We start from the raw sequence: 23,548 nt of genomic DNA, 5'->3' as shown, positions 1-23,548 counted from the left end.
AAAATATTTTGAAATTTACATCCTGTATAAAGGATGGATGTCATCATAATCATATTATTATTATTATGCTGTTTATCAGTAATCTGTATCAATAGAATTACCGAATCGAATTTCCGTTCTGATAACTTTTTGTGACAACGTGAAAATTAACAGAATATTGACATAGCTATTTCAAAAAATTCAAACAACAACAATTTCAAAGATGATTTTCTTTTTTTAACATTCTTCAATCAATTTTTTTCAATTAAAATTAATGAACAAAACTGAAAAACAAGCCATTTGTTTGTTTCAGAAGCGGAATTTAATCGCTGAATTTAGATAAAAATTGAAAATGCTGTTTGCATTCTTGCTTAAAACGACAATCGTATATTCAGATTAGAAAGGATGGAAAATTAACTGACCGTTATTGACATTTTTCAGAAGCTTATTTTCATAGCAGGCATTGAAACATTTTATGAGTAGTATGAATAAATTTACTAGCATAGTATGGAATTATTTCATTTTTCATTAAACCATTTCAGTTGTTCATTTTATTTCATTTTCTTCACATTTGATTAACAGTTTTCATATGAACTAAATCTTGAAACTATTTTCTCTAAGTTTCTTCGGTGAAAATGCACTTTAGCATTTCACAACAATACATGCCTGTGTTCCTGAAAACCACATTATGAATGCATGTATTATGCATTGCTTATATTAATTAATGACTATTACTTTATCACCAGTCAAATTCACTAAATACTTTATGTAACATGTTAGCAGAATAATTTTTATTACAAAACAACTTATGATATTATTCAATTATGAATGTTGTCTTCTATCCATTTTTTTGACCAGAATCGTTTATATAATCAGTTCAATAATATTGTGACATGATGCATACTGCTAATATGCAAATCTTTATAATTTGTTTATACCGGAAATGTAATGTAAATATAAATCTGAAATTATAATTAAGGCAAAATATGTGCAAAACTTTACATTAAAAAATAGTGTAGTATGATATGCTTTTTACATTATAAAAACTACTGCAATGATTAGTCGAATTTAGTTCGAAAATCTCAACAAGTTTTACATATGCTATTTTATGAACAGCTATTTTCAGCGTTTATTTTAGGCTATTTATAACTGAGGTACATATACGTAAATATATATGCACATGCTTAAATGAATTACTAATACAATGACTAATAGATATTCAATTTTAAACTTTGATTGAATAATTCATAAAATATTATACAGCATGCTGTCTATAAATTTACCTGACAGTAGTACATAACTGAGTATAAAATGTTATTTTAGAAAGGTTATTTTAATTTTTGCTTCGTCCAACAGTTGGATTTTAAATGTTTATAATAATTTTATACATAAAACTTTTATTGTTCGAAATGAAAATAATTAAGACAATAACAATAATTTTGTGTTTTTATGATTTGCTTTTGAAATTTAGTATTTCGTATAAATGTTTGCAGTTTGATTGATAGACATGCTCGTGATTATTACATGATTGCAATTTATTTGTCCATTAAGCTGAATTCTGTAAAATTTAGTAAAACATCATTTCAACTGAAATATGCAAATCAGATTATGGAATAGATTTATTTTCCAATTTTGTCTTGCAACTGCTTAGTTTGTGATGCTCTGAAACGTCTAATGAATCAATGAAGTTAGCAGGTGCTTCATATTTTTATTTAAAATATATAATTATTTCTTTTTGAATAGATTTCCATATCATCCATTTTCAAAACAATCAAAGCAAAAATTTCCTTTAATAGTGTAACATTAGGTACAATGACGTAATCAACGTAACACTTTTAGATAAGATAATATTTGTAGCATGAATTTTACTAGTTTTTCATCATATCATTTGATTTATAGTTTTCAAAGATGTGAAAACAATTTTTTGATTTTTATAGAAATAATCAAAAAATAAGTATTGTAATATTGTAAAAATGTGCATTAAATCATCCATCACAACCATCAATAAATCAGCAATCCTTTTAAATTTCTTTCAAACGCTGACACTTTATCAAATGTCAAAATCTACTGAATTCGCATACTTTTCTGAGATTCAGACTGTACTGCGTAATATATAAATATATTATCATTGCTCAACAACAGTGGTTTATAACAATTTAAAACTTAAACATAAATGAATGTGTATATAAATATTAATATGTATGTATACAGTCAGTGAATATTTACTCAAATGTATTGAAAGCTTTTTAAAATATTTAATATTAAAACTTACTTTCGCCATTTGCATTGAATATTAATAGCAATATCTATGTACATAGGTGAATTTTGTATTGCTGTGAGCACAATAAACGTAATGGTATGGTTAAGAGTTCAATGTAATCATTATGTTGTTTTTTGTTTACTTTTCCAAGGCTGATTTTTAATGCAGCTATTGCATATGTAAATAAATTATGCATTCCACCTAGCAAAATTCTTTGCATTATTTGAATGAAATTTTATTGCTATAAAGTTACAGTAAATGCCACGTTTGTACTGATCCATTCATCTCCACAGAATTGTATTTTTAGTGCTTCATACAAAAATTATAGTTATTTATTATAAAAGATGTTTGCTGATTAATTATATTTAATAAGCATTATGTTCTACAATAAATGCTTCATTAACAAAAACAACAACTAACTGACAACTTTACATTTCAAAAAAGAAAAAGAAAGCAAAGTCTTAAAACAAATATTGCGTTACTTTTTGAACTAAATATAATTTCTAAACATTTTAAAATGTTCTTAAAAAAGAATATTTTTAAGTAAAAATTTACTTTCAAACAAAAGTTTGAAAATATCTCTCAGAAAATAGCTTCATTGTAATTGTTAATTATTTGATAAGTTTTTATGAAAGAATCATTTTGATGTTATAATAATTGCATAGTTTTAAATGTTAATTAAATTTCATGAAAATACTTAAATAAATTACAAAAAATTACTGCATAGCACATGAGTGATTATTGACATATTAGCAGTTCATCAATCTCATAAAAAACAGATAAATTAGAGTTTTTTTGATTAAATGCATCGAGCCTGTTTTTGATGACAGTAGAAAATTCATTGAGTTACACCATAATGTTTGCTTTGTATTTTAGATTTTAAGCAATTTATCATACTTGGTGATGCAAAACTGATAATTTATATTCAAGCATGTTTTCTAAACATTGTGAAAGCACGATCCATTAAAATTTTACCGACTGATTTCACCATTGTCAATAAATTTGTAAACAATGAAAGTTGGAAAAAATTAATATTACATTACCTCATATATCATATATGTAGGAAGCATGTTGTAATTTATTTTCATGTCGCATACTTTTATTTGAAACTTCATAAAAAAATTTTTTTATTGTAAATTAAATTTTGTTGTAGAAATTTCATTGCATAACTGAGTTTTTACTTAAATTTAACTTATAATCACGCGTCTCAAAAGCAATGTAATGCGGAAAGAAATGAAATTTAATTTTTTGATTTTAAACATATTTTTTACTATGTCTAACAGTTGTGTTTTTAAGAATGATCCCTCATAAAAATGCAGTAAGAAGTAAAAAGTTAAATTTTTAAATTTGCTCCGCAGAGAACAATTAATTTACTTATAAAGTGAATAATAAAAAAACGTTATTAATTAAAATTTTCATAATGTGTATTATAAATATAATGAACTTTCTGCACTTTTTACTTAATTTTCTTTAGAATATCTTTAAAATCTAAAGTTTAAATAGTAATTTCTAGCTTTTGATTATTACGCTTACTTTACTTCCAACTTTTGTTTTTTGGAATATAACTTTATTTAATGTTTGGAAATACAGGTGATGATATCTTCATTTTTCTCATATATGACATAAGTTCTGAAATTGAAATCAATTATTGGAAATTTTCAAAAATCTTTTTACCTACACAAACATTTATGAATGATAGTGCCATATTGCAGTTAGAGAGTACTTCAACCGCTTTTAAGATTTTTAAAATAAGTTTACGGGAGGCACGCTATTAAGCTTTCCAGTTAATTTTCATTATGCTTGGAAATTTATTTTAGTGAACAACAGGAACTCACAAACGACTAATATCTCAAGAATGCTTGCATCATTTTGAGAAAAACAGTTTTTTGAGATAAAAAATGGTTATCCATCCATAATGTCATTTTTTACATGATACGCAACTTTAAATAAGTGATATTTTGCGTTAAATTAATGATTTAATACCTTCTTCTAATTTTTTTCTTTTTCAGATGATTTTAAACAACACTCATCATTAAATTTTGTTCAGAAACAGCCAACATATTAATAACTGCTATTAAATTATTCTTAAAGTAATTAACCAGTAAAATTTTAGAATCGAACTGCATGCAATTAACCATATCTGTAGATGCTTAGGTAATGAATAGTATTTTTTCTTATAGCAGTTCAACTTTGTGTGCAACTGAGCATACTTATTACTGATTTATCATTCTCTTTTGCGTGGATCATTGCCAGAATTCTTTAGCTATTTGTAATTAATCAATTTCATTTGAAAAACAAGCTAAACTAAAGTAATGCATTTTATTTGTAAAATACAGCCAGTAATTACAAGTTCAGTCGAACTTGGTGAAGTTCCCATGAAATTTGGTAAGAATTTCCATGCACTTATCCAAAGTTGGGAATTATGCAGAGGAATTGAAAGGAGCAATAACTTTACACGCATAAATAAGTTGAATGCGAAAAAATGCCCATTCATTCTGTAGTTTTAAATTGTACTTTGTGGCACCAGCTTTACTAGGTGCTCTTCAAGTCAGTCTAGGTTTGTCTGATTTATGTTGTTTTCGTAAAAATATGACTGAATTGTTATCAGAGCTGTGACAGCTTCCTTGTGAGTAACTTCCTGGGTAAGCAGTAGTTGTTTTGACTTTGGGTTAGTTCACGTTTTCTGTGATATGCGTGCTCGTTTTGATATACCGATCAAAAATCTTTGCCGAGTATCAATAGTTGTTATGGCTGATGATAAACGTAAGCGGCAGGAAACGCGCCTATTGTGCACTTAAGGACTATATATTGTGAACGAGATTTATTATAGATCGCGTGCAGTTTTCCAAAATGATGCACTTAACCAAGTTGCACATTTATCCAAATTATCCATTATTTTACTGTATAATTGACTACAGGAAATTTTGTTACGCCAGAATCTTGGGCACTTGAGAAAAATGTGCACTTACCAAGTTTAACTGTAATTACAATATACAAATTTTTCTTCATCAGCAACTTTTTGCCAATTTTATAATCTATTTTCAATTTAAATGTAATAAGCTTGGTTCTATGATGATTTTATAATTTTACACCTACTTCTTAACTTAATTTTAACCTAAAATGAACTTGTAATCTAAATATAGACATGTATATATTGTGAACTTTAAATGTGCAGAAACTATTTTAAATATGTCATTTCGTAAAATTAATTTGACATTTTAAAGATCATAATGATATCAAATAAATAACGTTTTCACAAGAAAAAATGAGCAATTCACAATAATGATAAATTTTGGTGCCAACAAAGCGCAAGCATTATGCTACATTGATTTGCTTTAAGCTGCATCTTTAAATACAGTATGTTAATTGGCAAAACTTTTTACTAAAGTGAAAAAATCGTTGTACTTTTAGAGAACTGCATAAAATAAAAATACAATTCTAGGTAAATCACGAAATTTTTATTAGATTATTATTTCACATATTTTAAATAGTTTACAGTATGACATGCTGCTAAATTGGGCAGAAAACGAAAGTTTCTGCTTTAAAGTAATAATTTCTGACCTAAATTTCACTTAATTTATATACTTTCTATGAATTTATATATATAATTATTTATATACTTAACAAATGTAAAAGTTAGTTTATTCATATAAAAATTCTGCGTTGTTATAAATAGATTGCAACAGCTGACGGTTATTATACATTAATACTTACGTTCATAATTTTAAGTGTAATTCATACTGTTAAGCTGTACTCAGTGTTTTTTATTGTGAAATCATCTATAGTGAAATATCAAAAGCGGAATAATTGGTAAAAAAATTTGTCATTCAATTAAATTTTTTAAAGTAAATAATAATTATACAGTCATTCCTCAATATTCGCGGATTTGATTATTCGTGAATTTCAAAACCGCCACAAAAATGAATCCTACTTTTAGACTCTAGTGTGTATGTATGCTGGGGATCTGCAGGATCAGTGCAAGGTTGTTTCTGCTTATGAGTTTGCACTCCATAGCAGTAGTGATAATGACTTAACCAAACTGGGAGGCTAAATACTTTCTACTAATGCTAAGATGAAAAATAAAAACATTTGAGTGAAGGGAAAGGAGGCGCTGAGAACGGGAGGTTAGTTTAAGGCAGCACCGGTTCCGCAATTCCAGACGCTTGTATCTGACTGGTCAACTAGTTCAGACATGTCTGGAAGTGCAGAATTTCCGCTTTCATGATAGCACAGTCCAATATTGCCTGAGAATAACGCAAAATTTGAGTAAATACGTAATGTGTGAAGTAAATACTACAGTTACAATGTTTTTTATAAAAGATGCGCCGGGCAGACCATCCGCTTCTGGCAAGCTTGCATGCAAGAACACCAATGATTTTCACTGTTATACACTCAATCAAATAAATAAAAAAATAAATAAGTCGGGATAAATATGTAACATGCAAATCAATAGACGGTCTGTGATATTATTCCTTGCAGCTTTCAGACAATTGCGTAGGATTATAAGGCATCAGCGGGGTGTATGAATATAAGCGGTAAGTATTCGCGGAAAGTTGACATTTGCGGTTCCGCCGGAACGCGCATACTGCGAATTCTGAAGATTGACTGTAACATGAAATAGTATGCCAAAGTGTGACAATACAAAAATTTAACATTCGCCATAAAATAATGACGCATACATTAATAAATTGCATGAATTCTGATGTCGAAGATGTCCCTATCAAAGACGCCGCATGTCCAAAAATAATCATTCACTAATGCTTGTCATTAGAATAGAAAACTGTCACAATAAATTACATTTGTGAAGTCGAAACATCACCAAAACCCAGTTTTTGTGTTAAGACTAGATTCTTGGTAGCAACCTGTTCTCAGGTTACCTAGTTTGTTGCTTGTCTTTTCTTTTGGCTTTCACATGATCAAAATTAAGCAGGGCTACAGTTGATGGAACGCGGGGTTAGTTTTAGCCCTCCGCAATTGATCAGCCAACAGAGCAGATTAGATGCAGAGCAAGAATTAGGTGGCTATTCATTTCATAAGCCACCAACTTACAGAATTTGGCTTTACGGGTATTGCATACTGATGCTGCCATTCTTGTGCGGGTCGGCAGTTTCCACGTACTATTTTTGTCACCTAGACTGGATGAATTTATTTCCATTCGAACCTGCTGATCCGCATTGGATTTACGTCTACATCAGCATCAGCATTCAAATGCTGAATCTAATTTTAGGCATATACGGCGTATCGACGGATCGTATTGCATGCCTTTATTTGTTTTGGGTGCTATTTTTAATCCTGATTGTTGCCGACCTCACTTACGCGGTGGTGTCGACGTCCTGGTGGAGTAATGTGATCTCGACGCTTGATGATAAATTGATTTATTATATGGACAAGAGTAATCACAGCACATCTGACAAGATTAAATCAGATGAGGTGAGAAATTTTTGCAAACGCTGGTCTGAGGTCCAGTCTGGCCTTTTCTGTTGTGGCGTTGAGCGTCCAAGCGATTATACGACGATGGAATTTGCATGTCAATCGTTAATCAACGGCTCTTTGCCACCAAGCTGTTGTCCGAGCAAATTCAAACATTGCACCAAGGAATATTCTTACAAGTTTGGCTGCGTTCGGCCATTGTTGGAATGGATGAACGACAAACGTGACTTTTACCTCAGCCTTTCTACATATTTGGTGCTGTGTTTGAGAGTGATCGGCTTAATAATATTGCGACATGAAATTAGACAGCTGATCGATGAAATTCACACGCGAAAAATCATAGAAAACAATATTCACAGAAAAAATTATAGCATCGATTATTTGCCATTGACGAATTCTGGTCGAATGAGCAATAATTCATCTGTCAGCACGCCTCTGATGGAATAGACTTTTCCGGTGTATCAATCATGAAGAAGAATACCAACTTTGCCATTAGGTCAGTGTGAACCGCATAATATTTATTTTGAAATATTAACATTCGTTTTTCATAAATTAACTTTAGGAAATTATTCTTAAAACATTTTTTAGATGAATTTAATTTAAATTGTATTGTACTGTACTGTAATGGTCAGTTATTAGGTACCATTATAAATACATTTGTACATATTGTTTACAATTTATTGATGTTGATTTTTTAGAGATATTTTAATTCAGTTTAATGATTTTACGTTAATATAATAAGTTATGTAATGAATAATATGTCATATGAAAAGAATAAAAATTTTTCTTAGCGTTTTGCATTAATTTGTGATATGTTGCTTTTTTACACTTTGAAACGAAGCTGTTTTTTGCAAATAATATTAATTATAATAATATAATTGATAAGAATATATTTAGAAATGAGTTATTTATTTATAATTATGTCATGAGTGCACGCTTTCAGATTTTTTTCTTTTTCAAACATATTTTTGCGTTGCATACATTTTAGTATAATTGCAAGTTTTGTCACAGAATGATAAAGCTTGGTCAAAGTTTGATTTGACGCGTTTAAAAGGGATAAAAAAAGCAAATCAAAATTAGGAAACAAATTTCTAAATTATTTTGCTCATTTAAATTTTTGCGTAAAAAGCAATTAAAATAAATTATAACTTATGAGGAAGACGACAACTGACACAGAAACGCAAGATAACGTTGCATTTAGAAAAGCCACAGCGTCATTTTGAATCGTAAATTTGATTTATTTGAAGACCTATTTAAACTGAAGAATAATAAAACTTGTTTACGAAAATTCTGACTGATTATCATTTTATTTTGAACCAATTTATTAATTAAATTATATGAATATGAGAAAAATATTTTTTTAATCTTAAAGAAAAATGATGATATTATTATATTATTAATAACAACAATAATCATTATTTACATTGTTATACCAAATATTTTTGCCATTTACTTTCTTTGCCATTGTTTGGAGCTGACTTTTACACTTAAGAATTGCAGTTTTTTATAGCTTATCTGCTTAGTTTTAATAGATTTAATGTTTTAAAATAAGAAAAATAAAAATTATTTTGAAATAATTTTTTAGATGAATCAGCTGAATAAGTAAAATGAAAAGTTGTTATTAAAAACTTTTGCAGTGTAAAAATATTGCAATACAAACATTTACAACGATGCTACATTTTTAGATAGTGTCAATGAAAGAAACGTTGAAAGAATTATTTTTACAACAATGAGCAACAAATATACGTAAATTATACATATACAATGAAACATTGTTAATGGCTTTACATTTGGCATTTTTGAAAAATTGTTGGGTAAGAAACTTTTGCCGTTGTAAAAACAAACAAATTTTATATATGAATATGTGATGAACTACTGTAATACTGTCAGCTAAAATAAAATGACTGCTAAAGAAAGAGAAATTTACCAGTGTTTTTATTGCCAGAAAAGATGAAGCACAATTGTTGAATTGTTTGCTTTATTGATTCAAGTTTTCAGTTATCAAGCTATTTATTAAAATTTAATTATTATCGATAGTGATATGGCTTGAAATTCTTAGCTATAATATTATTTCATTTAGCCGTTGAAACTCTTTTAAATGAATTGATGAAATTGAACAAAAAAAACTTTTCAGTTCATCAATAATTACATGAATTTTTATAGATATTACTAATTTTAATACAATAACATTTTAATGTCAACGTCTGATTAATAAGAACATCGATTGTTGCAAGTGTTCTGAAGACAAGAATTAATGGAATTTTACCACTTTATAAAGAAGAAAGATTCATTTGAGATATTTCACAGATAACAAAAGCGTTTGTTCTCTTCAATTTGAAGTCTTTATTTCAGTACCAATTTTGTTACTGTACTTTTGTAAAGCACTGCTATTCTGTTTTCTGTTGAATTAATTTTATGACAATGACACTTCGATAATAAAGGAAAGCACACGATAAATTGGCATAGCAGCAGTTATTAATTAGCTTTAAAACAGCGTTCCCTTGACATTTGATTGCTTTGATGCTTGCTTCAATTTTCATTTAAGATGTTTAATTTTTACCATCTTCATATTTTATAACTGAAATTAGAAAAAACTGAACACTGAATTTATTGAACTGAACGTATCACTAATTTTATTCAGTCTCTGCCTATCATTTTGACTCAAAACTTAACTAAGACAACTAAAACAGCAACAAAATACCACAAATACAAAATTATTAGGGGGCAATATATAACAAGTAGATAATTCTAGCTTCAAGTGGCTCACCTCTATAGTTATACATGAAGAATGCAAGAAAAGACATTGCACGTCGAAAGAGAAAAGATTATTTGATATTTACGACAATTTGGAAAAGTCCAATGACTCAACCCAATGCGTACATTAGAAGAGAAAGGGCAAAACTGCAATGATTAACAATGGATCAAGTTGATAGAGCCATGTCTGTTCACTGTACTTCTCATCCATCATGAAGACAATTTCTGATTTACTGAATCTACCAGATTAATGCTAGAATGTTGTAGTCAGTAGGCTGTGAGTGGGCAGCACCATTACAATTTGCACCCAGTCTCCCTCACGAAAAGAAAACTGAAACAAACTAAACAGTACACACATGGTCAACAGGAACCAACCAAGCAACTAGGTCCACCGTATCCTAAATGCAGGTGCAAAACGCTTTCAGGTGTTAGGTCACTCAGTCAACATTTTATTCAAATAAACTTTTATTTAATTTATGAATCGATGAAGTGTAAACATATGTGCATTCTCTCCACATATTTATGGTTATATAATTGCAACCATATGGCAGAGAATGTTTACATTACAAAAGCATCATGATATTTATGCAATTATTTGCACAATAGGCGGCACACTAATATAAATGCTGATATTCCTGGTTTGTCCTTCTAGAAATGGTGTGATAATGCTTTAAGAAATTCATATTTATTTCGATTCTATAAAGCAAAACAATCAATCTTTTGCTTAATTGATAATATTGCAAAGTTTCAATAATTTTTATATATGTTTGCATCAGAAAATATTCGTACTTCTTGCATACTGCATAAAACTTCATTTTCAAAAATTATACTAAAATCTGGAATCAGAATACTAAAATCATTCTTTTCAAAGTTAGAAATTGAACATACATGAAGTAATAAAACTTACGTAGACAAGTAGACTGTAAAATCTTCTAAGGTTGCGAAGTTAGTTTTATTTGTCCTAATACGTTCGCGGCTTAAATGGGTGAAATCAACTGACGGTTGAGTTTACATCGAAACATCGAAAATGAAATGCCCTATATTTATTCTATATGCAAGAATATTGCAAAATTGCAAGCATTACTGCCTATAAATACTGTACATCAGTATGAACACATACAGTCAGAACTGATCATACATATACACATGATTAAGGCCTTCAAAACATATTCTAACTGCTTTTGCAATAGTACCTATCTTCTAGCAACTGCTCATTTAACAAATTTGCTCTTATCCTGAATTTTTGCTGAGCATGTTTATCACCTCCTTCAAGTAGAGTTCTATAATAATTCTCACAAATCATTTCGATCTAAAACGGCTATCCTATGTAACTTGTTCTGCCAACAGCATGATATCTCCAATTTTCAATTTTACCTCTTTATGTCTGAACTATCTCTGTTGCCTAGTCCACCATCTTAATAATTTTCTTGAATAGTTATGCGCAATAAACGCTCAGCAATATCCCAAGCTTAGAACGTACTTGATCAGTCATGCTAAATATAATCACTGATGAACTGATTGTAATAATATATCCTGATTAAAATATGCATACTAGGAGAAAGGTTTGAAAGTTGTATGAGATTTATCTCGAAAAATGCTTTCCCACTAACCATATCAAGAAAATTAGACTTCAAAATATATGGAGTGCCTTGGCAATGCAAACAGCCCCTTATTTTTTAACTACACTCTTTTAACCGTCTGAATGTGAGCATCTTATCCAACTATGAAAGCGGATCTTTTCTCAGAAATTACTTTCATTTCATAAATATCAGCAGTGTCTTTTCTTGATTCCGTCTACGAATAATAGTAGCAGAGAGTCACTACAAAAAAAGTTGACTACCAGGCTGCATCGAATATGTACGGGCATGACAGGAGGAAGTTTTGCTTCCGAAATGCATACAAATGCAGAGCCTACGTGGATGCTTCTTAAAATAACTTTTGACTCTCTATTTAGTAAAGTGTATTCAACATCTATGGAGTGTTTCTTTGTTTTATGCAACTGGAGATGAAATGCCATAATGCTATGGACTATGCATTTCGTTCTTGTGTTCATGTGCAAATGATCTTGTACATAATTTTACGATTGTTCTTATTCGTTAGAACTTCCCGAGCACCAGCAAAAAGCCATCGATTAGAAGAATTCGGCTGTATTTTCAAAGCATTTTTTTACATTTGAATTTCTACTTTATACACCAATGTTTCTATGATCTACTTTTTAACTGGTTATATATATATATATATGTGCGTGTGGGTTGCTTTATCAATCAACTTTTTATTTTATATGTAAATTACTGTTAGCATCCATGTGAGCAACTCTGGAAAAAACAAGTTTGCTTTAAAAAGGTGTGAATGAGGGTAAATTTTAATTTAGCGGTTATTTAAAATTTCGTCGCAGCGCCACCGATCATTGTCATCCCAAAACACCAATCTTTGAAGATTGCAACCTTAACAACATTTTAAAGATGGTTAAAATATCAATACAATTTTGAATATATATTATTTTTATGGTTAAATTTATTTGGTACTTATAGAGAAAAGAAAGTTTATTTTATTAAATTTATGAAAATGCAACAGTTTCTAAATTCAATTTTGTAAATTGAAATGATGAATAATTTTTCGTGTGAAAGTTGAGTAACTTTTTGCTTTTGCATGTCCATTGTTGATGAGGATGTTTAAAAAGACACATTTTTGACGTGAACATCAGAAGCAGCAGTAGTTACATATATATAATATTCCGTCAGCTGCTAATTTGCTTAATATAAAATTGAAGCACCGGTTTTGAATGGCGTTGTCGGAAGCTTCACATTTCTACCGACGTCAAATGGCACCAATTAATGGAACTGCAATAATTTAATTGATATTGAAGAATAAGAAGAAGAAGAAGAAGAAGCTGTTCAATAGACCGTTTGTCGCTCGCTTGTCAACTTCTCTTCCACATGTTTCACTTGAGAGTGATATTTTACATTTTCTACACCTGAAAAATTTTCTCAGCAAAATGCAACAACCACATCGCTTGCTATTCAAATTAATTTCTTTTTCATACATTGTAATATTTATTGAAAAATTTTGATTACACTCATATTTATATTTATAGAATTATCATTCATTTACAATATCGTAAACTGAATTTCATTCAGCAATAATTATAATTTTAGAATATTGGATTTTAATTAAACATAAATTTTCACGCATTGCTTAGATAAAATAAATTTTCTTCTTTTGATAAAAATTACAATATGAACAAATAAGAAACCTGCACATCTTAAACTGATCAGTTTTTACAGTTTTCTGACAAAGAATCTGATTTTTCATCATTTAAATAAATTGAAATTAAGAATGTATAATATTTAATAATAATAGTGGTAGTGATAATTTGGAATCAATTTGTACTTTCTGATTCGGTAAATATGAATTTTATTGAACAAAGTTTCATTGTTTTTTTTTGATTTTACCGTTAGCATTTTCCCGCGATATATGGTATCACAGTGAATAGTTTAAAGTTTATTAAATTGAACAAGTGACAATTTTCAGCATTCAGTTGTTGAAATGAAAAATTGACTAATAGCGAAATCAATAAAAATTTTATTCTGAAGTCGATCTCTACCTTTGACAACTTTTAACTTGTTTCATTTGAAAATTAACATAAATATGAAATGATAATTGTAAATTTGTTAATATTGTAAAATTTGAAATAAATTTTCAAAAACCGAAAGCAAAGTGTAATGAATAAAATGCTGGGAAAGGAAGTTTTCTGGTTTGTAATTTTTATTCATGCAATCAAAAGCGTTGTTTTAAATACGTGAAAGAAATAAATAAAATTGTAGTACATTTCAACGTGTTATAAATAGCATGTTTAATTAAAATTTCAAAATTACACAAAAACTATCCCTCCACAAGTAATAATTGTAATAAGAATAATCAAGTGGCAATTTTGAATTTTAAAATTGCATTTAATAGGGAACTTTTTCTTTCATCTTTTTGATTCTATTTCACAATTGAATATTGAAAAAGTTTTTATTAAAAGCACAATTCATCTCCAGCAGAAAAATTAATTTCTACAATTTTTCTTGGAATAATTAACAAATGTTTTCTTTTAGTGAAATATTGAAATTTTAAAATTTTGTCAACTCATTATTGTGAAATAAATCAAAAATGTATTTTTGAATTAAATTTTACAAATAAATATTCTTTTTTCCTTTTGTTTAAATTGCGCAACTTTTTTTCAGCTGCTTGCAATGTTTGAAATTCGGTGAAAATTTGAATGTGAATAAAATGAAAATATTTCGTTGAACATCATTTTTTGAATGAAAATCAAAAGCAAACACGAGTTAATTTAAAATTATAAAATATAATTAACTGAAAATACAAAAAAATAGTGTATATGCAAATAATTTGAAATAAAAGAAATTGAGGATTATTCTTTTTTAATCAAAAAAAAAATAGATGTACAAATTGTAAGCAGGGTTGATTTGTTGGGTGAATTGGTTAGTTGGTTTGTTTGACGGATGTGACCGTTTCCCAAGTTGGTTGATTAAAGATAATAGTAATAGAAATGTAGTAACTTCCTTGTTGGATGGAATAGAGTAATGCGAAAATGAAAGGTTTAGCCCAGCCTAAGCCAAACGGCCAGGCAGAAAGGAGGAAATGAAACCGATTTCACGGTTCGCTAGCTGGCTCGGATATATAAGCTTGTGCTTAGTTTGAAAATCGTCATTCGTAGTTGGTCTCTGGTCGCGTACGGCTGTAGTCCCAGCGCATATAGCTTACGTGTGTCCAACTGAATTTATTTTACAATCGAAAGTAAGTAGTATAAAATTATGATTATGTATATATATATGTATTTTATTTTTTTAATTTAATATTTGGCGATGAAATTCTTTTACCATGTTAATTTTTTTTTCATATTACCATATGTATATACATATGTATTGGTATTAGTTGAGATGAATCGTACGAGAGTAAAATGAACAAGAATAGTGTATTGAAAATTTGAAAATGACAAAATGATAATTTATTTTTTTTTAATTTTTGATTAATAAAAAGAAATAATAGTGGATAATTTTAGAAGGGAAAATTGGAATAGTTCAATTGAGGGGAATGATGCTACATACTACTTGAAAAATTACTGCCGAAACGGGATTGGCTGGCATTTTGCCAATTTAAACAATATACCGCGCTCAGTGGGCGGCCGGGCAGGTTGAAGCGAGTTTTTCGTATCAGTTGGCAGCGTGTTGGGTGGCGTTGTTGTAGTCATTTTTTTCTTTATGTCTTCATATAAGTTTTAAAAAGTAGGAAAAGTATTAATTAAATGTAATAATGGTCGTAAAAAAGCTGTTAATAATTTCATAAAGAAAAATACAGCTGAAGTACAGAAGAAGAAGAAGAAGAGTGGGAAAATTTGAATTGTTGAAAAAAAACGTACAATGGTGAGAAGAATGTGAATTAATTTTTTTTAATCAATCACTCAATCAATCAATCAATTGATCAGGATCGATCGATCGATGGTGGTGGATCATCTGCATGCGATGGCAGTTTATACGCGTGTTCCACGTTGGCATTTGAATTATTCTTCATCGATCGCGCGCGCTGGACGCTCGGCGCTCGGCGCTCGGTGCGCCGCAGCGTTACGTCTTTCACTTCGCTCTTTCTCTCTCTTTCGCTTTCTATCTGTGCGTGCGCGCATTGTGAACGAACACTCATGCCGCTGCGGCCGCTGGCGTACAGTCAGTCGTTCGTCAAAAGTTGGCGCATCGCCAGCACGCGCGTTGCAAAACTTTTCCACTTTACAAATATGCTTTTCGCGTGCGTGATTAATAATAATAATAATTGTTGTTTTTTTTACAATTTAATTAATTCATATTTTTTCAACAGCTTATTTTCTCAATTTCAATCTCTTGCTTTGTCCTGTTATTCTGTTGTACCGTAACCGATGAAGAACGGCGGTGATCAACGTCGTCAATTGAATATTGAAGACAACGACGAAAACGACGACTGTTCCGATCCTGACTACGAATCGAAAGTTCGCATCTGTAACAAGTACTCTATTCTATTCTATTCTACTCTATTGTATTGTATGTAAATTTTTTTTCTGATCGTTCAAATCTGTTTTTTATAGTAGTAGATTGTCTACACCGATGAAAGAGAGCACAGGCAGCAATTCAGTGCCTCCTCCAGCTGCTGCTTCTGCTGCTGCCGCTGCAGCCGGTGTCACTACCAAACATCACGGTCGTCATCACCGTCTTGATGCTGACAAACGTTTGCGTAGGGAAATTGCCAACAGTAACGAACGTCGACGCATGCAGAGCATCAACGCCGGTTTCCAAGCTCTGAAAGCGATGCTACCACGACGAGAAGAAGAAAAAATGAGCAAGGTAGGCAGCGGTTACTTAATTACTGATTTTCATTTTCACAACATTTGTGCATTTATTTTTTTTATATTTGAAAAAAATTTTTTTTTCTTATAACTTTATTTTGTTTGTTTGTTTGTTTGTTTGTTAAACAAATTCGTTAAAATCAAAACAAAACAATAGAAAATTGTACAAATCAGCCGTAGCTGCAGCAGCTGTTTGTTGAACAACACAACGCGCGCGTGCTTTTGTTAGTTGTTTCCAACGCGCGAGCGGCTAAAAATAACTCTGCTGGCACAATGCCAAACACTGTCAAAAGGCAGCTGGCAGGCAAGTCAAGCAGGTTGACAGCTTTGAAAATCACAAAGCGCGAAAATGCGTCATTCAATATTGTCAGTCCGTGTGTGTGTGTGTGTGTGTGAAATTTTCTGCTTCTTCTTATCGAACTTTTTTTCTCTCGTCGTTGTTGTTGTTGTTGATTACGTCATCAAAATCAATCGATCAATTTGATTTTTGCCCCTATCGCTTTTATTAGCAGGTATTCACCCTCTCAAAATTATTTTAACACGCTGAACAGAAGAAAGAGAAGACCGATGACAATTATCGATCGATTTCTCGATGACGCAATCGCGCGACTTTAGGAGAAAAGTTGTTTCAACTCGTTTTCATCATGCGCACGCGTGCTCGTCACTGCTTAATAACTTACCAGCCAGCCGGCCAGCTAGTTTAGTTGGCTAATCAACTGCAACACTGATTACTGCTGCTTTATTATTTTATTTTTATCCAAGCGCTCAGCTTTTTCAATTTTTTTTTTAAATTATTATCACTTTACAAAAACAATCATCTTTTTTATTTCCATTCTTAACCAATTGCAATCATATAAATTTGTAATATCTTTACACTTTTGCGGGTAGTCAATTTACAATAATAATCCATCTCTCACTTGTCATGTTTTCCTTCTATTATATTGTTGACGATCATTTTGACAATAGCAACAATGAATGATGATTAAGATCAAATTACTTGCTTTTTATAAATTTCATCAAATCGAACAAACTGTGATCCATCACACGCGGTCACTGGTTATTTATTATTATTATTATTATTATATTTCAAAAAATTTCTCTTCAATTAAACTCGTGTTTCGCTTTGATTTGTATCATTATTATTGTTCACCATTGAAATAACAATTTGTTTATTTTGATAACAGCAAATGTCGCGTGCCGGTGGTGATGTAGATGCAGGTTTTCATATTAGACACTTTATCTGTGATTAATGGCAAGTTGACTAAAAAAAGTAAATACTCGACGTAAATACAAACAAACATACAATCGATGTCATTCCGGTCGGTTTAAGGTAATTATTTCAAATGACGTCCTCGTTTAATCGCCTTGTTGTTTGCGCTTCTTTGAAGTGATTTTTCACTGTTAAATTTGACAATTGTAATTTTCTGTTATTTTCTTTTTTTAATTTTTAATAATCCGTCCTAGCTGAGTTCATAATTCTTTGTTGTTAGTTTTCTTTATGCTTTACAAATATATATATGTTTGATCTGCTTGTAACCCAAGCCGTTTCATTTTATATGTTGTACGTATTTGCTTGTTTATTGTATTTGCTTAGCTGGCTTATTCTGCAGAGATGGTGTTTATTCAGCACACGGCGTTACCATTTGATTTGTAGATGTTGTTCACAAATTGTTTTATTCCAACTTTTCAATCAGCACTATTTTATTGGTGATGAAAAAGTTTAAAATTGATTAGTGTAGAACAAACAATATTTGATGATCACTTATAACCAGTATAGGTGAGGTGCAGCTGTTATTTTTTCCACCTTTGCTAAACGTCTAGATACGCATCATTAAATTACGTTGAGATGAATTAATAATAATACAGAACATCAGCTGGCTTGATATTGTGCATTTGACAATTGATTTACATTATCGTTAATTTAAATTGCAATCGGTGAAAGTTATCTGTTTTTCATATTCCATTTGAGAGAACTGTCGTACAAATTTTTTTTTCATCTTGGTTTTTATCAGTAATCAGATTTGCTTTGTCAAAGCAAAGAAGAAAGAGTTTGTTGTGGTTTATTAAAAAAAATACATTTTCTTTCATATTGTTTTTGTAGGCGGCAATTTTGCAACAAACTGCTCAGCATGTGCACAGTTTGAATTGCAAAGTTGCAGATATGACGAAAAAGTTGGTGAAACTGCAGAAGGCGTACGATTCGAAAGGATTCCAAGCTCATCCGTGCTTGGAAGATAATGAATTGGTCGACGTTGGAGTGCAGACAAGTGAATCGTTGTTCATCGATAGCATATATCCGGACGCGTTGGCAACAAGCAATGGAGTTTTAGGAGGAGGAGGAGGAGGAGGATGCTCTTCGCGCAAACGTCAGAAAACTTGGCGAGGTAGGGGGGGGCGGGACGGGGCAATATGTATATATTTCTTCTCTTGTCTACAGATTCTTCTTCACGTTTAGGCTCCGATTCCACTAGTATTGGGAGACCGATCTCAAAGTTTTCTGTTGCTTGCCAGACCGACTTCACCGACAATACATCTGTCGAATTCAGATATATGAAACGCAAAATTATTGAACTGCACCTTGCTTACGATCACGAACGACAACTTCGAGCAATGCGCGAGAGACAATGCAATAATTTGGAGATAAATCATTTCAACGTAAGTGAACATTTATTATTATTATTTAGGTTTATCTTTTTCAATTTAAATGCAACAGCAACAGCAAGCATGTTTTCAAATTTAACCATTTCTCTCATCAACGTTTTAATGTTAATAATTTTCCATTGTTATATAGCAGGTGTAAAAATCAGGTCTATCTGTCTTGCTATTATAGAAAAACATACTGTACACTTACTACTACTACTACTGGTTTAGCATTTTCGAAAGTGTAAATTCTTTTTTTCTCTTCATTCTTAATTTTACAACAAATTGTTGCATAAAACGACACAATGAAAAATTGTCGATCAAACAGTTTAAATATGATGAATTCGGTGAATGAATGCACCACGCCTACAGCAGCTGTTGTTCTTTCATTCATTCATTCATTTATTATTTCCAAAAGTGTGAGAAAACTAGTTTATTGTTCGTTGTTGTTGTTTGGATTTTTTGCGCATGCTAGCTAGGCTAGCTACCTAGCTAACATTATCAATCATGAACAGCAGTTTGTTACGTAAACAGCAATGAGCTATTTCTTTTTTTTTAATTGAAAATATTTCTAATTTTCAATCTGAATTGAATTTTCCATAGAAAGAAGCTGCTTATTCGAATGATAAAAACTAGTTCAATTCATTTTGCACATGCACAAGTTTTCCGAGCATCATAAATAATAATAATAATAATGAGTTTGCGTTCTATTATTAATTGGAGTTGTGGAAGAAATTCTAGACGGCCAATTTATTATTATAATTGCGTTGTATAACATTTGTTTGACTTGTGAAACTTTTACTGAAGCCGCCGTTGATGTTTTTTTGTTTGTTTGTTGTTGTTGTTGTTGTTACTGTACAGATTTATTCGTTTGGTTTGAAATTTGACAGAAATGTAAAGATTATTCAGTTGGTAATAAAAAGGAGCGGTAAAAGCATGAACGTCGTCGTTTCGTTCATAATTTTTCACACTTTTGTATGCACTTGAAAATATTCAATTTTTGCAAATTTAATATAGTAATTTTTTTTCCTTTTCTCCTATTTTTAGGTCAACGCTAAAATGATAAATTCAATTGACATTCAGTACAATTTATCGTTAGTTGTTGAATGTACAAAATTAGAACATGTTGATTAACAGTGTAGTGATTTGCAGAGGGGGGGGACTTTGTTCGACACACCCACTGTCTACCTATACTTGTTCATGTTTTCTCTCCAAATAAACGATTCACAGAAATTGGGTTCAAGGGAGGCCAAGCTTTTCTTTTGTCTTCACTTAATTAAATTTCACCGTTGCTGCTATTATAATTATTATTATTAGCATGCCAACTGATGTTAAATGATGGATTAAATTGGCGCCAAATGTTCTGCGTACATCGGATAGATATGGGTTTTCTCAGATTCAGTTTTGCATCCATCTGTTTAATGTGTTTTTATTTACTCTTTGCATGTTTGTTGAATTGAAATCATATGAAATTTCACATTTGTCAAAAGCACTGAAATGAAGCACTGTTGTTCTGTTGCTGTTTGCATTATTATTGAGAATGAATGTTTCAATTTTAATTACCATTTTCTGCTTCTGCGTCTGGTGCAATATTTGTATAAATAATCGCTAGTAATTTAATATAACAGTCGTGAAATTAGATAATAGTGCATTGAATGGAAAGGAGAATTGTTTGTTTTGTGAATATAAACACACACAGTTTTGATTTCATTCTGTAAATGTGTATTTATTTATAATTTTGTCGGTAATTTTTGATTGGTTAGAATTTTGTTGGTGAAAATTTACATTCGTTTTCTGATCATTGATTGGTTGTTGCTTGGTATGTTGTAGTCGTTGAGTCAAGTGTCCGGAGTTTCGATGCTCGAATTTCCGGTGAACAGTTATCATCAGGCGACGCTTTTACCAGTTGGCAATGGTTTTGGTCCGACAGTTCAGGTTCCATTTTCAACCCATGCTGCGGTGGTCACTTCTTCGTTGCCAACTGCTCAGGCTCCTCCGTTCATGACCGCTTCGAACGCGGCAGAGTCGGCGAACGTTGTCCACGTTTCGCCCCAAACATCCGGCACCCAAGGACGGAGTCCGGTATTCAGTACATCACCGCTGGCAGCCGTCACTGCGATGCTGTCGCCAACCACTGTTTCGGTCAGTGGTTGGAACGCTGCTCACTCTTTCGATTCTGCAGGATGCTTTTCGTCGTTCGCAGGCATTCCTCCTCCAACGCTTGCTGCTGCTGCTGCTGCTAATCACGGAAACTTTCTCCACTCAGGTCACGTTACTGTGCCCCAGACGAAAGGCTTGGGTTCGATCATCGATGCGATTCGACTTCTCGAAGGTGATCACCTGTTCAATGATGTGGAACCACACCCAACCGCAAAAAGCGACACCAAAGCCGACAACACCTCTGCTGCCAGCAGCCGTCGACAGAAGGAAATGAGCAACAATTTTCCCAAAAAGGAACCACCCAACAATGGTCAGTGCAATTTGTAATCGGTGTAGGAAAGTACACGGTGCGGCCAGCATGGTGATATATTTTTTGTGTCTGTACGACGCTTCTGATTTTTACCCCTATCATCATCATTTTTTCCAAAAATACTTACTTACTCAGTGCGTTTTTCATTATCTTCATGCAGTTTATATTTCAGCTCTGCATTATTTTACATTATTGCTACTACTACTACTACTACTACTACTACTACTACTACTACCTGTTCTTTTTTCACTATTGCTATCATTGCTTTTTCTTCATCCTATTCTTTCCCATTTCGGGTTTCGTGAACCGTTTGTAGTTAGTTATATAGTTTCTTCTTTTTGCATTTTTTTCAAGTTACTTGAGGTTATTTCATTTTTTCTTGTCGGTTGTTACGGAATGTGTGTAGTGTGCACTGCTGTTTTTTGTTGCACATTTTCCCAGTTGATAGGCAGAAAATGACATTGGTTAGTTGGTTGTATCTGTCGTTGATGACTTTTTTTGTTTTGTTGGTAACAATCGACAAGAATTTTATTTATTATATTCTGAATTTTCAGATTTTTATTGTTTTCATCCAGTTGATGATGAGAAACTAACTGTTCTTGAAAAAATTTTCAACCTCTCACAGGTGAATTTCTTTTTTTATCTCTGGTCAAAATTTTGTTTGTCTCACTCATTTTATTATTATTATCATTATTATTATTATTCACTGTTTGCTTCTTTTTCTTCGAAAGTTGTTGTGCTCGAGCACATGCTCAAAGTGTGCAGTTGCATTTTTCCTTTGTCCCGTTCTTAAAGTTTACTCACGGCTCCACTGATTTGCGGTGCGTCATTTCCAAGTACCTCATCGTTTGTATTAGCTAGCCATTTTTTTTCCCCATATTTTTTCGCTATTTTTGAACAGTAACCACCCACACTTTTTAATGCATATATATATATCAGTTTGCTATTTTTGAGTGTGTGATTTTTTCTTTTTTCTTCTACTACTGGGTTGAATTTGATGTGTATGTGTGTTCACAAGGCGGTGTTTTTGACCCGGTTTCGAATGGATACTCTACCTGCTACACGGAATTCTCATGTATTTTGCCTACACGGCGGCGGTGTCTTTGCTTGTGTCATTAGAAAATATTTTTCTGTTGTTTTAGTGTATGTGTGTGTTTGTGTTTTAATGTGGTTACTGTGTGTGTTAATTTTGGAGAAAAGCAAAAAAGAGACATTTTTTGCTGCATGCAATTCAACAGTAGGCGAATTTTGATAAAGTATTCAGAATCATCATTATCATTATTATTCTTACTTTGATGATAACAACAGTGCGTTTACACAGTTTATAGAAAATAAAATATTGATTTTGAAGTTTTGTCTTTTCTCATGCTAATTTTGATTTTGAAGCGATGAAATACTGGCAAATATCGACACTTGTATAGAAAAAACAAAAAGACATGCAAAAAAAGAAAGTATAGATAGATAGATAGGTGGAACCTTTTTTTAATCTGAAACGCTTTCAGTGCGTTGTTAATTGTGTGCGAAACTGTTTGCTTTGAAAATGATTGAATTTTATAAATATTAATCAGTTATGAATATTTTTATGTTTATTGTTTCTTCAATGCCGAATAACTGACTGACTACATGCAGATATCAAATAATG

At 31.3% G+C, this 23,548-nt stretch overlaps 6 protein-coding genes across 6 annotated transcripts; all 6 read left to right on the top strand.

Annotated features, from left to right (window-relative positions):
- Window positions 1-5,743: 5,743 nt before the first annotated feature.
- Window positions 5,744-6,290, top strand: Tsp_01378 (hypothetical protein). Its single transcript, XM_003377133.1, has 2 exons — window positions 5,744-5,785; window positions 6,177-6,290. The coding sequence occupies exons 1-2, from the start codon at window positions 5,744-5,746 to the stop codon at window positions 6,288-6,290; spliced, it is 156 nt and encodes a 51-aa protein (XP_003377181.1).
- An 890-nt stretch (window positions 6,291-7,180) lies between these two features.
- Window positions 7,181-8,116, top strand: Tsp_01379 (hypothetical protein). The gene has a single exon (XM_003377132.1). The coding sequence runs from the start codon at window positions 7,181-7,183 to the stop codon at window positions 8,114-8,116; it is 936 nt and encodes a 311-aa protein (XP_003377180.1).
- Window positions 8,117-15,924: 7,808 nt separating this feature from the next.
- Tsp_01380 (putative IS element transposase) lies at window positions 15,925-16,233 on the top strand. The gene has a single exon (XM_003377131.1). The coding sequence runs from the start codon at window positions 15,925-15,927 to the stop codon at window positions 16,231-16,233; it is 309 nt and encodes a 102-aa protein (XP_003377179.1).
- Window positions 16,234-16,352: 119 nt separating this feature from the next.
- On the top strand, window positions 16,353-17,192 carry Tsp_01381 (transcription factor AP-4). Its single transcript, XM_003377130.1, has 3 exons — window positions 16,353-16,459; window positions 16,539-16,794; window positions 16,977-17,192. Exons 1-3 carry the CDS (start codon window positions 16,353-16,355, stop codon window positions 17,190-17,192), a joined length of 579 nt encoding a protein of 192 aa, XP_003377178.1.
- Window positions 17,193-17,983: 791 nt separating this feature from the next.
- Tsp_01382 (hypothetical protein) lies at window positions 17,984-19,684 on the top strand. The gene is made up of 5 exons (XM_003377129.1): window positions 17,984-18,014; window positions 18,068-18,126; window positions 18,898-19,180; window positions 19,234-19,451; window positions 19,604-19,684. The coding sequence occupies exons 1-5, from the start codon at window positions 17,984-17,986 to the stop codon at window positions 19,682-19,684; spliced, it is 672 nt and encodes a 223-aa protein (XP_003377177.1).
- A 1,609-nt stretch (window positions 19,685-21,293) lies between these two features.
- On the top strand, window positions 21,294-23,025 carry Tsp_01383 (putative extracellular protein). The gene is made up of 3 exons (XM_003377128.1): window positions 21,294-21,906; window positions 22,461-22,531; window positions 22,846-23,025. Exons 1-3 carry the CDS (start codon window positions 21,294-21,296, stop codon window positions 23,023-23,025), a joined length of 864 nt encoding a protein of 287 aa, XP_003377176.1.
- The last annotated feature ends 523 nt before the right edge of the window (window positions 23,026-23,548 follow it).

Source organism: Trichinella spiralis, assembly GCF_000181795.1.
Source record: "Trichinella spiralis strain ISS 195 chromosome Unknown Scfld4, whole genome shotgun sequence".
NCBI lineage: Eukaryota > Metazoa > Nematoda > Enoplea > Trichinellida > Trichinellidae > Trichinella > Trichinella spiralis.
This window is presented reverse-complemented; position numbering and strand designations above follow the sequence as displayed.